Source organism: Clupea harengus, chromosome 21 (assembly GCF_900700415.2).
Source record: "Clupea harengus chromosome 21, Ch_v2.0.2, whole genome shotgun sequence".
Classification (NCBI taxonomy): domain Eukaryota; kingdom Metazoa; phylum Chordata; class Actinopteri; order Clupeiformes; family Clupeidae; genus Clupea; species Clupea harengus.
Genome location: NC_045172.1, coordinates 15,288,857 through 15,302,310, shown reverse-complemented (window position 1 = coordinate 15,302,310; position 13,454 = coordinate 15,288,857). Strand labels below are relative to the sequence as shown.

Below are 13,454 nucleotides of genomic sequence, written 5' to 3'. Positions count from 1 at the left end.
TCATATGTATCTATGTTTGTATGCAGGATGGTGGACTTGAGTAGAAGATTAATAACTCAAATTCAACAGTGTGGACTGGGTCTGGCCTAAATCTGGCCTAAATTACTCTATTACTCCTACCTGGACATACGCTTATACTCTCATGGCAAGTCTTGCATTTTAGATGCAAGGTAAAGAAAAATAAGCCCACTTATATGCCCCATCCCTGTAATGACTAACAAAAAGCTAATAACATTCCCCAAAATACACCCTATAAACATAATGGATCCTGTGCACAGACCCGCAGAGATTACATTATGCGATTTGACTAGGAACCGTAGGCGTACAAGGGCCAGTATTTTTCCTGGGCTACACTCTTGCACAAATTAGATAGACATTAAACAGAAATGTAATTAAAACAGTTAAATGTGGCATTGCTCCCAAAGTCAACCATTATCAGATTCTTCAGCAGACTATTTGCGGTGGAGGAAAAGTTGAGGAACTCAATGCCCTCTGCCCACACTAGTCTGCAGTGTTGGTGGCTAGATCAGTCCTACAGCAGAGCTTAAGACATGCCACAGCCAACATCAGTCTCTGATGTGCTCAAGTAGACTGTCCTCCTATTACAAATTAAAGTAAATGAAAACACTGCCCGGACTCTATTGTAGTTCAACTGTTGCCGTGCCTGTCAAGAAGAAAAGCCAGCGTTGACTTGACTTGACTTGAGCAGTATATTGCAAAGCGGAATTCTTCATAGTACAGGCCGACTTTGTCAAGCAAAAACACATTTCTGACACCCAACGTGATCTGATGATAATACTAATCATAATACTAATACTACTAGTTTGAATTACATGCTTCTAATGCTTTCCAAATCCACATTCAAGTTTCACCGTCCTCAATGCCTTTGATGATCCATGAAAACATAAACTGGACATCCTTTATTTTGCTTTTAAGAACTACTCCCTAAACCAAACAAGAAAAAAAGTATCCACAAAAAAAGTTGTTTTACAAGGTATCACTTTGATCTCCCAAATAAACCTCTTTTATATTTGTCCAGCATAGTATCAGCCCCACTTAACGTCCATTAAGTTCCCAGAGTTTGCCTTTCCTACTTCCGCAGCGCTACAGACTAGACTTCAATCCATCCAAACAGGCCATCAGCAAAATCCTGTGGCCTGAGGAGAACCCAAGTCAAACACTGCAGCAATAAGCCTCTGTTGGGTTACAGCTGTGTAAACAGGAGTGAATGTTATTGTGCCACTAATTGCTGTTATGCTCTTAAGTCAAGTGCATTGTCTAGTCTAAGATGGGCCATCGTAAATGTCATGGACTATTGTTATGGGATGTGGGGGGGTGTTCAAACTGCTTGAATGTAGCTTATGGTTTGAAATACAGAGCGCAAAGCGACCTAGTGGCTGTTCAATTTTCCCTCTACTGAGACACAGGCTTAAAAAATTAAATATCTTTAATTGTCACTAGTTTACTGAATCTAATAAACACCTGCTTAGATACTTAACATCACCATTATGCATACATCTGTTATCTTTGCCAAGACACATTGACTCAACTGTAATGACACGTTTATGACACGTTTATGACCTAAAAACTCAGGCTGTGCCCACAGTGAGTCTGTTTTTGTCCATGTTTAAGCAAATAATTCTTAAAAGTTGTCATCAAGATGGCTAGTGGCTAGCAATACAGACATTCGACGTTTGATAGAGTATGTAAACGGCGACTTGGCTGTTTAAGTGTAACAAGGTTCCTTTTATGATTTATTGGTAACTTAACCACCTCCAGCTAAGTTTATGGATATACAATCAGAACTGTTATGAAGGAAATAAGAGGCTAGATGGAGAAAGATTTTAGCATTCCACGAGGTAAAATATCTCAGCTATATAGGTTTATTTAAGATGGTTAGGTAAATTGAATTACAAAGTCGTTCATACCTTTCCGCGGTTTGTCAGGTAAGGATTGCACCGGTCCGATCTGTCTCTGTTGAAAAACTTTGCGTACTTCATCGCAGTTTGGGGGGCTTTCCAGACTTAAGCACGTTAAGGTTGCAAACATACAAAATATCAATGAATGTGCTCCCATCTTAAGAGAAGTAACGTTAGGATCAAAATCTTCGGTTCTCTTCAAATAAAACGCCGTAACCCTTTGAGAAGTTCCAGTTCCAGGTTTCAAACGCACAAAAGCAATTCACTTCGTCTTTTGGGGGTACTGTCGCAGTATCACATACGAAGTCTTCAGTTCTTGGATGTGGAAATCACATCGGTGGTATTTCGTTCACTCCCAAGTTACAAGAAATTGGTGTCGCGGGCAGCATGCTGGACACAATTGGCAATGGTGGGAGCTGTCAAGGGAAAATGGGCGGCATCTGTAGTTTGACAAGAGAACTCAGTGTTGGCTCCCAGTCTACCTAAGGTAAGCAGAGCCATCATGCGGACGCTATCCTTTACATTGAGGGAATGTCCGACTACAGCGACAACACAAACCTATGAAGAACTGCGCATGGATCCCAGTGATCACTACATTTTTCACAATAATATCAGAGTGCAACTTTTATTTGCTTCGCTTATAACGACTACATTGCATGTTTCTTATTGACTTCAGTTCGATGCATTTTGAATAACTCCTACCTGACTCTGAATATGAAATGTACCAAAGAGCCACCTGTTGGGTAAAAGGGGAAATTGCATATATATTTAGAAGCATGTGAAAGTAGCGATGCTCTACAAATTCCATTTGTATTTGATTCAATGACTGTAAAAAGCACTAAGGATCCGTTTATTTATTTGTTTACTTAAATGCAGCCCTGTAGGCTACCATTGACATCTTAGTGGCCGCAGTCCACGACAAAATCTTAAAGCACAGAAACTAATATTAATTATATTGTAACTCAACGTACATGGTGGCCCCAGTTTATAGCTGGAAAATAACTAAATTAATAGTAAACTAATAATTCGAAAAAGGTTCGAAGTGATATGTCAACAGATGACCCAAGGCATATGCTAACTAAATAAGTGTGGTTTTTTTTTGTATTTTATATATATATATATATATATATATATATATGTCTGTGTGGGTCTGTGTGCGTATGTATGTATGTAGTAATTCCAAGCATCCCCAAAAGACACATTTTCATATGTATGCCTTTAGGGTTCGTGTTATCATGATAGGGTTTGAAGCCATCATCATCAGCGACAAATCGTGCTGCTAATAGACTGCATAATTTGCACGTCCTCGAGTTCAAAATGCAATGAAAACGCTCTGCTTTAAATAATTTGTGGGGTGGATATTTAATACACAGGAAGGACTTTTTAAGGCCATAATCATATACGGGTGCCTCAAAGGGTGTGCTTTACATGTTATGGATCGTAAAACAAACACCGACTAACAGGGTGACTTAGCTCACTTTGCAGTCGCTTAATTGGATTGGACTAAACCATCTGTAGAATAGCCAACGGCTAGTACAAGGCCAACCACAAATGGTGAGACCTGTTAACTACCGGGCTACCCACATCCTCATTGCACGCTCGTAGCATTTCTAGACGTTATTTACAGGGGGAGTTTTGTGTCAAACTTCTCTACACGTAGGCTACAGGACACCACCTGATATATCCACTTGAAAATAGTATTGTACATTACAGGCCACACTATATTGTCTCCGTCATATACTCTGCATTGAAATACATGCAATTTGATCACGTTCATAATAACGTATTCGATTTCATACCCCTGGTAGTAAAACATAATTTCCAGCACGTGTCTGAAATTTCCAAATTACACCGCTAGGAGAAACACAAGATTTTCCAGATCATGTAGGTACTATTGCATTAACACACTTCACTCTTTTTACATGCACATACCTTTGCCCCACAGAAGAATGTTCATTATGAATAACACAAGAAACGTTTACTTCTCAATGACAATTTATTTAGGCTACATTAAACAACAGTATATAAAAAAGTAAGCATTGTAGCATTTGTTTGTCCCAGAGATAAATACAAAAGCCTGAACAATTCCTTGAGGACAATTCAATGCTTTTCAGATTGCAGAATTTATACAAACAATCTAGAATTTGAATACTTTTCCACAGATTCTGCACTTCCCATCCAAGGGCAAAATAGTGAAGCGCACATCTGATTGGCTCAAATTAAATTCAGATTTTATTTTATTAAAAAGTAAAAACTGTAATATTCACTCAATACAAAAGACTTCATGCATTCATAAACAGACAACAAAATGAAAGCCTCTCAGAAATATAGTCACATACACAATGGTACCCCTTCACACCAATATTTAATATCACAGTAGAGAAACCGTGCATGTTGTAGCAGTTTTATTCAAATTCTTTTTTAAATACCCAATCATGCATTTTAGAGAAACATTAATGCAATACTACAAAGTCAAGCATTTTACATCAGGGGCATAATCTCCTCAATCCTCAACAGGCCGGGACAAGTGCAATACCTTTCCAGTGCACAGCATTGCCACCTATCCCAACCTGCGCAGAAAGGGACCACAAACACAATTAAACAGTTTTGGAGTCAATTTGCCGTCACTGTCAGTTTTGCATGGATTTGCACAGCATCCATCTGTTAAAGCTGACTGCAAACCAGCAAAACTAGCAGTACCCGGCCAGCGGATAAGGAGTGGGTCCGACACCATGGTGTTCCCATCCAGACGCACATAGCTAGAAGTACTTCAAGTGCTCACACTGCAGTAGAGGACTTTAAAAACTACCTGCACTATAAGCACTTTAGCACTGCTGAAACTCATTTCACACAACACACATCTGTAAAGAAGGACTAGGGATGGAGGGGGGACACCAGCATGAATATGGGACACCAATCATACACCCACACACCAATTTTTTTTAAAGTTTTGTTTTTTGGGGGGAAAGGTGGTGAACAAAGCAGGCCACCATCAGTTTTGCATAGATTTGCACAACTCATGTTTTCTTGTAGTGCAACTATGCAAAACTAGCAGAGAACTGCAAAAATTAAGGAATTAACGTGACAACAGAAGACAACATTTCCACGTGTATTTAGTTGCATATAACAGGCCCTCATGCCAGAAGGAGCACTTAGGGCAGTAGGTGCTAGTCTACTCCACTATCTGCACTAGATGCACCTTAGCACAAAGTTGTTATTGAAGGTGTCAACATGAACATCAAAATTCCAACACTAGTTCGCCATGGCCAGAGTATTGCTAGAAGTGCCTCCACTGCAGTAGATATTCCATAGTACTACCTGCACTGTAAGCACTTTGGCAATACTGTGACTGCAAACGGTGAAATTCTGCAAGGGCTTTCATCCATGGGTCAATACGGCAAACTGAGTATTCAACAGTGACGAATTGCTTGACGAGAGAACATCACGAAAGTTCTGGAAGAAAAAAAAGGAGTAAAATTACGATTATTGCATATGGGCATGTTATAAAAGTAGCCAGTAAGCAGTTAACCAATATCCTTGTTTGGGTTACTGTGTTGGCAAATACGTCTAGGTTTCAAAACGTTTATGTTTGACAACCTCATGGCAGGCCTACTGCACATGTCACAATAGGCATCAAGGTATTTATTTTCCCCAATCGCTATTAAGTGAAACAATGTTCATATCCAGCAAATGCGATATAAATAGGGAATTGTCGCAGTTCATTTCCAAACCAAATAACGAACTGCACTTTTACAGCTCAAGTTATCGCACGAAGACGAAAACATGAATGAATTGCGCAGCTTGCGGCCCGCGTTGTCGGTGAATCCCACGCCTGCGTACTGGAAAGCATCAGTACTCACCCCTCCCCCACGGTCTGCACTAACATGGCGCCTCTGAGTCCGCAAGCCTGAATTATTTTGCACTAAACCACACTTAAAATAAGGCTTCGTCTACTTGAATTGAGTATCTGTGAGGTAGACTATGCAAACACTTGGTGGGAAGTATTACATGGCGATAACAGAGGCAAACGCAAGACGACCACTCGTGTCTTGAGAAACGGCTCGCGCCTTACTTAGCAGTGGCCAGCACTGGTTGACAACATGAGCTAGCTGGCTAACCTGGCAAATCTTTTGAAGCATGCCAACTTCATAAAACTAAATAAACTACGATGTGGCACAAAATATAATACTACCAACCTATTCAAGGAATTTAGTACGAATATTGTTATCTGTAGAATGCCTGTGCGCCGCAAATGAGACATGGTAGCCAGCTAGACATGTAGTCAACATGGCATAATGCCCCCAGCCCCCATCAAGAGCAGGCTAACTAGCTCCCTAGCTAACTAGCTTGCTAACCGGTGATCAAGTCTATTTAAAACCATTCGTAATTCATTTTACGGCAACCAAAATGAGAAGGAATGGTATGTGTTACTTGGTCTGTTAAGTAAAGGCGCTATAATCCTAAAACTATGTGATGCTATATTTAACCCCCAGTATCTCATCATATGCTAGCATGCTATGTAGCTAACTGGAGAGCGCGCGGCCTACAGCTGCCCCATGTGCTACTGCTTTGTTCTAGAGGCACTTTAACTCACACGCCACTGCACACAGAAGATATCAAGAAAATAACTAAATTACGGTACTAAAATAGATTTCCATCGTAGCCACCAAAGAATGACCAAAGTATATCAAGTCAGGAGCAGTCTTCACATAAACTAAGTTCATGGGGGCACTGCAGCGAACCCAGCAGCAGCACGCTTTTCAAATCTCCCTCATTCTCACAACTATGGAGGAGGAGAGGGATACCATGCGCCTCATACTACATTGTTTTTATCGCCGATCAAATAATTCCCGAAAGGGTCGCGGAAAAATCCAAATTCCGGGTAATCCATGGAAGCGTGGGAAGAAAAAGATGACTCAAATACAAGTCCACCGCAGTAAAAAAAATTAACAACAGGTTCCTTGTCAATAACGCACAGTAAGACACTCACCAGTGAAATCCACCATCTTCACTCACTTGCACACACTTACCGTTTACTGTCAACGTTACAGGCAAATGTGCGAAAAGTACGCCGCAAACTTTTAATTTGCTATTATGCTGAAGTAGAGGGCATGAAGCAAATCCAAACGAGTGTGAAATGCGCCCCGACCGGACTTTGTAAATCATAGTAAATTGCGAAAGTGGCGCGAATACAACCTGCCTATAACCATGTGGGTGAATGAAGGGCGGCTCCCGTTGAACGTAAATATCTACAACCCCCAACTCCTTCATTAGCATAAATAAACTACTTCCGATCTTTACCCTCCACCAATCCTAAAAAAGAGTTGGAGGAAAGGGGGAAATAGTTGAACACAGTAGCCCCGATGTCTTCATTAGAGCCCATGTTTAAGAGTTGTGTTTTTTTCCTTACAACGTAAAGAATCTTTAAGTGAAAATAAAAATGTTTGAGACTGTTATTAATGCACATAATTTGGCTTTGCTTTGAATTGTGAAAGGCATAAAATGCCTTGTGCTTTCCTTGCTACTCCAGGGTGCGAAGAGGAAAGATGGAGCCAATTGTCAGAAAAAAAGGCAAATTACATGACACTGGGCTGCATCTGTAAACTCCTCCAGGAGTTTTTCGTATTAATATAGTTCTTTTTTAAGTTCTTTTTGGATTATTAGGATTTAAATAATAACGGTTTTATTAGTTAACCAATATTGTACCCAACAGCGCAGATTGAATAGTATACATCTGTAAATGTGTCAAATCCTGTTTATTTGTATTCCCTGTGAGCATACACATATATGAAATCTTTAATATATTTTTCCTTTAAAAAAAAAACGTATTTACTTTTGTTTTACTATTTCACCCATAACAATTCTAACAATTGAAGCAGTACAGGGAACTATTTCTGTTGCATCCACAATTACAGAAATTGATAAGTATGCCTATATTAGCAAGTGCTGGTATACTTATCCATAGTGAAAAGCAAGTATTCTTTGGTAAGACAATTTTTCCATCAGGCAACAACCCTACTTATGGGGGTTGACCTCAAAAATGTTTCGAGTTTTACATGGTGCTTTTTCCATTTAAAAGTTATTTTATATATTTTAGTTGTCCTTCTCTCTTCACTTCCAGATATGAATGTATAGATGAGACCACATCTTACTCAATTCAGTTTTGCATTATGTATCCCTGCAACCATTTTTTTCCTTTTCTTACCCTGTACCCTTTTATTTTCTCCTAGAAGTAACTGTCGTGGTTTTACTCTCTGTGATGCTTTTAGTTTTGTCTTGTGCTTGGTCACTCAGTTGTAACCCCCAACCCCCCAATCCCCAATGGAAAGGGGACCAGGGTTGCCTCAGTGGGGGGAGAGACCTTAGGCCTTACACAGACACAGAGGTCAGATGCGGCTCAAGGCTGCCCCTTGGTCAACACCCCGAGCCTAGTGTCCTCTGAACAAAGGAAATGCTTCCATTTTGGATGGCAGAGGAGGGAACAGAAGACTCAGAACTTTCAAACTTGAAAAGAAAATCTAAACAGTAACAGTTGACTCTAGTATTTTGTGGATTAATTAGGCACACATGGAAACAATCAGTGTTTTCACATTGACATAGTGGAGATTATTAAAAATAGAAGTTATTAAAAATAGAAGGGAATTTGTTCATGGATATTCTGTGGGCTGCAAAGTAGTAGTTTCTCAAGTTTGACATGAGGTGGAAAAGCAACTAAAGAATGTCATCACAGAAGAATCATTACAACTCCCTACTACTCTTGTATGAATCAACAAGGCAAATCTACCACACATGCACTCTCTCTCCCTCAGTATCTCTCCCTTTCCCTCTGTCTGTCTAAAATGGCAGCAGTTTGACTCCTCCCACAAGGGGGGCCATGAGATGTTTTTTTGTTCTTCCCAAAAGAGCCAGAGAAGGAATTGTCCCTGTTTATGACCTAAGGTCAGCCAAACTCACCTCTGCCTACCACAGCCTATTCATCTGTGAAATCTCACATGAGAAGTGTACAGGCCAGCCAAGGACAACTGGACAGACTGCAAGGGAAACAAGAAAGAAAGAAAGAAAGAAAGAAAAAAAAAACAAGGCATGGAGATGCACGGAGAGGACCCCACCAGCTGTTATGCTTTTTTTTCTAAAACCTTGTGGCTACATTGGAGAAATGCAGCCTGATATGTTGTTTACTGAGATTGTAGAGACTACAACCTACAGCTGAGAACAGATAAGACACAGGCAGAAAACATGGTGCTCTATCTTGCTCTATAATGATATTAACACAATATTTCTCAAAGAGGAATTTAACTGTGCCTAAGTTACAAAGCTACACATAGTTGCATAGCTACACTGTAAATGTAATAAAAACTCTAAAAACAATGTTATACGTTTCTGTAATGCTTAAAGTGAACTCACATCCTGTGGCAAATCATTTAGCTCTGAGGTGGAGACTCGTGGAGACAGTGAAGTGAATGGAAACTTCTGGAAAAATATGAATGCCTGATGATTCTGATGATGATTCACTTAAGTCCACTTTAAATACTCTCAATACAATCTTTTGACACATCAGTCATATATGACAACAAATCAGTACTTAAGATGATTTCATGTATCTTCATTGTTGAATGTTCAAGAGTTCTAAATTATACACATGCAGATAAAGACAAAAAAAGAAAAACATTTCAACTGAAAAACATTCCTTTCTCTTCAGAGAAGACAAGTATTTTGTTCAGTACTTCCACTGAAGGTTTGGATATGGGAATCTTCCTCTAATGACCTTGTATTGGCTGAGGTACACTGGCTTGACCTTGGTTTTTCCCTTAGCACAGTGTAGCCATGATCTTGTGTCTTGGTTGTGTCTAAAATTAGATTATGATAATGTAAAAAGAACTCTAACAACAAGTGCAAGTTTCAGAGTTCTTTATTTCAAATCAACATATTATCTACCAAATGGAATGGTATATGCTCACCCTGTGTCTGAATATCCATTGTAATAAGATTGTTAATTTTTTTATTGAAAAGGAAACACGATGGAATAGTTGCAGTGTTAATGCATTACTGAAACAGACCAAATCAGGTATTCTTCTCACAAAAAATCAAATAAAAAAAATTGTATGGCATTAGTTAGAAAACAAATCATAAATTATTTATAATCATTATATGAATTGAGTTTCGTTCAGTTCTAGCTTTATTATTTCCATATCAGTTAGGCAGGGGAAGTTGAACTTGTAATATTCTAACCTTGACTTGTGATGGCCATTTCAGTTAACACACATTTCTGTTACAGAAGTAAAATCATATGCAAAAAGTTGGACCTCTTGAGAAATAACCTAAGTATGTATGCATGACACCAAAGGAACGATTCTTCAGAACGTCTTCCTGTTTTTCTACCTTTGTAACCAGGACCAGTTTTGATGTCAGGAAACACCCCCCAAAAGCATCTAATTACAGCCCGGCGGTGAGGTGAACAGGAAGAATCACTGAAGGACAGAAAGACGTATCTGAGAAATCTACTCAATCTTCTCGAAACTGCAGCCGACAATCAGTTGTCGAAAGTTTTTGTAAGACATTTTTTTGTGATTTTCTGTGAACCTTGTCATTGGTGCTTTTGATTGGTACTCTCAACAAAGGAGAAATAAAACAAATTGTTCAGTCTTTTAAATGCATTTATGTTTTTGTCTGATTGTTTGTATATATTTAGATCTCATTATCTCAATTCAATTATTGCAGGTGGACTTCAATACTAAAACAGCACAAACAAGCAGGACAGGACTAATTGGGCTCTGTGTACCTCGTGGAAAATCTTACAAATTACCCTGAAAAAAAAAAAGTATTCAATTCATCATGGATGAATATATCTTATCTTGATGAACATACATCTACCTTGAGAAACGAATTCTTGCTCACTGAAAGACTAAGAAGGTCCTAAATGGACCAGATTGATAAAAACTGATGAAAAATAGATAAAATGTTTGACATAACTGTAACAAACCCACAGCATTGTATTAGTAATTTCCTGTCATCAGTCTAAGCCGTGTAGTCTTGCTGCATAATTACAATTAATTGAAGGCTCACTTACTCCTTAGAAATGTTTATTGTAGAGGTTAATTGAATAATGGTGGCATTTTGAAGCTATAAACACAAGCAAGTTAATTGGTGAATTGAGGAAATACTACCAAGGATCCCAAACAACTCGTCACTCTACATTAAAAGATACATTATTTTAGCAGTTCAGTTGTTGCATTATGTCGTTACTATCTTTGGAACCACTGAACAACTGTGACTCAAACTGCTGCAGCTTAGTTACAGAGACGATGGGAAACATATGTAGGTTGTTAGTTCATCTGACGGTACATCAGTCTGTTTCAGAAACTCTGACTTGTGTTATTCGAGGAAATAAACCCAAATTATTTCAATGGAATTCGAAAAACTGAATAAAATTGCTGATTGGGAAAGCATCATTTTATGATTGCCCCTCCCGAGTAAGCAACTGTGCCAGGCATAAGAAGACATTTAAACTAAATCATTCAAGTTGTAACGAAATGGAAAACTAGAACATTTGGAAATCAGTGGGAAATAATGGAAGGCAAAACTCTTATCCCATATAACCAATGGGATTCAATCAAAGAGACAGCGAGAGGAAGAGAGAGAGAGAGTGTGTGTGTGTGTGTGTGCATTTATTTTGTCAACCTCAACAAGTGTTCCGTTTAACACACAACACAGGTGATGAATGCTTATACTGTAAATCTCAAACCAGAAGTGCTACATTTCATGAAGATACCTACAACTAAATCAAACATGGTAGTTTGAACCTTGAGTTCATGAAAATTCTTTCAACATACTTATCAATGATGTTTAACTGAGATTCAATTGAATTAATGAGATTTTATAAACTAGCATATAGCACCTATTCTTCTTTCTTCTTTCTTTTAGCTTCCTAAAACTATCTGCATGTTGCTGTCAACCATTCACTTATTTATACTCCTGGTTTAAGTTATTCATAGTTATTTGAAAGATTTTACCACAAATGAAAATATTTAAAACTGTGAAATGTAGTCAGCTGTTTATTCCCATGAATACAGGTTGATGAAATAACCCCCCTCCTTACCATTTCCATTTAGCTAAAGAATAAAAGAGAACTTGCATACATTAATGCTGGCTTAGCCATGAATGAAAAAACAAACAAGTAATGTAGAGACCAAGAGTGTTGGGAACCAACAGAGAAACAATTAGGTCTCTCCATCACCAAGCCACAGCTTTTCTTGTCGACAGACATCATAAACTATATTGTTATGCTCCACCCTTGGACGACTGATTTATTAACAAGAAGACATACAAAACAACCATGACACTAAATTAAGACTATAAACAGTCAGAAGACAACAGCAACGCTAAATGAAATCCCAGGCTGAGAGGCAGCAAGCCCAGCAGTCCCCAAGCCAGAAGCCTCTCTCTGCAACAGGAACCTGAAGCCTCTCTCTGCAACCGGAACCAGAGTCCTCTCTCTGCAACAGGAACCAGAACCCTCTCTCTGCAACAGGAACCAGAACCCTCTCTCTGCAACAGGAACCAGAGTCCTCTCTCTGCAACATGAGTCAGAAGCCTCTCTCTGCAACAGGAACCAGAAGCTTCTCTCTGCAACAGGAACCAGACGCCTCTCTCTGCAACAGGAACCAGAAGCCTCTCTCTGCAACAGGAACCTGGAACTTTTAAGCGCTTCATTTCCCAGGTCAGGTGCATCTGAGAACTTATCAGATGTAGAACACCTGGGCGGAGCTACAGGGAGGACAGGAGAGAGAAACGGACACACAGAGCGCAGGGAACACGTCTACCGGAGAGGGAAAGGGACACACAGAGCGCAGGGAACACGTCTACAGGAGAGGGAAAGGGACACACAGAGCGCAGGGAACACGTCTACAGCCGCAGCAGTATAGCCTTTGGAACTTTATTCAGGAGTTTTATGTGTGCACAAAACGTCTGGAATATGACCAGTGCTAGGGAAAATATGTGATCGTATAACGCCGAAAAAAAGATGATCAAATCATTGGCTAAGTGATATGAACACCTGGCCTAGGAGCCCACAGACTGTGTTGAGTATCTGATAATGTCTCTCTGATCAAATACCAATATGTTGTTCACCCCACTGCCAGTTCTCTGTCAACCTACACTCAAGAAAAAAGTTAACATTGGTTCAAATTGAATCTCATTCAGTGTTAACCCGGATAACAACAGTTGTGTTGCCTTGCTTGTGTTGGTGTGTGATTTTTAGTTCAGGAGGTTAATTAGGTTACACCCATAGTTCTGAACGCACTTTCCCCTTCTCATTTAATGGGTGGTGTATGTGTAGCCTATATCCGACAGGCTTATTTATACTTATGTGAAAATTCTTCTTCGAGTAACATTACTCCCCACACAAGTCGCACACTCACAGACAGACACAGACACACAGTCACAAACACACAGACACACAGTCACACAGACACACAGACACAGGCACACACACACACACACACACACACACACACACACAGAGACACAGACAGACAC

The 13,454-nt window shown here is 39.5% G+C and overlaps 1 protein-coding gene and 1 long non-coding RNA gene across 2 annotated transcripts in view; both read right to left on the bottom strand.

The window, feature by feature from the left end:
* The window catches only part of gpc5a (glypican 5a), a 131,892-nt gene extending 129,550 nt beyond the window's left edge, over positions 1–2,342 (bottom strand). Inside the window, exon 1 of the mRNA XM_012840616.3 lies at positions 1,929–2,342. Within this exon, the coding sequence (XP_012696070.2) occupies positions 1,929–2,076 (148 nt within the window). The 5' untranslated portion in view covers positions 2,077–2,342. The remainder of the gene's footprint in view (positions 1–1,928) is intronic.
* A 1,559-nt stretch (positions 2,343–3,901) lies between these two features.
* Positions 3,902–7,388, bottom strand: LOC116218127. The gene is made up of 2 exons (XR_004162691.2): positions 6,950–7,388; positions 3,902–5,372 (listed from the first exon to the last, which is right to left on the bottom strand). It is a non-coding gene; the product is annotated as an uncharacterized LOC116218127 (long non-coding RNA).
* Positions 7,389–13,454: the final 6,066 nt, after the last annotated feature.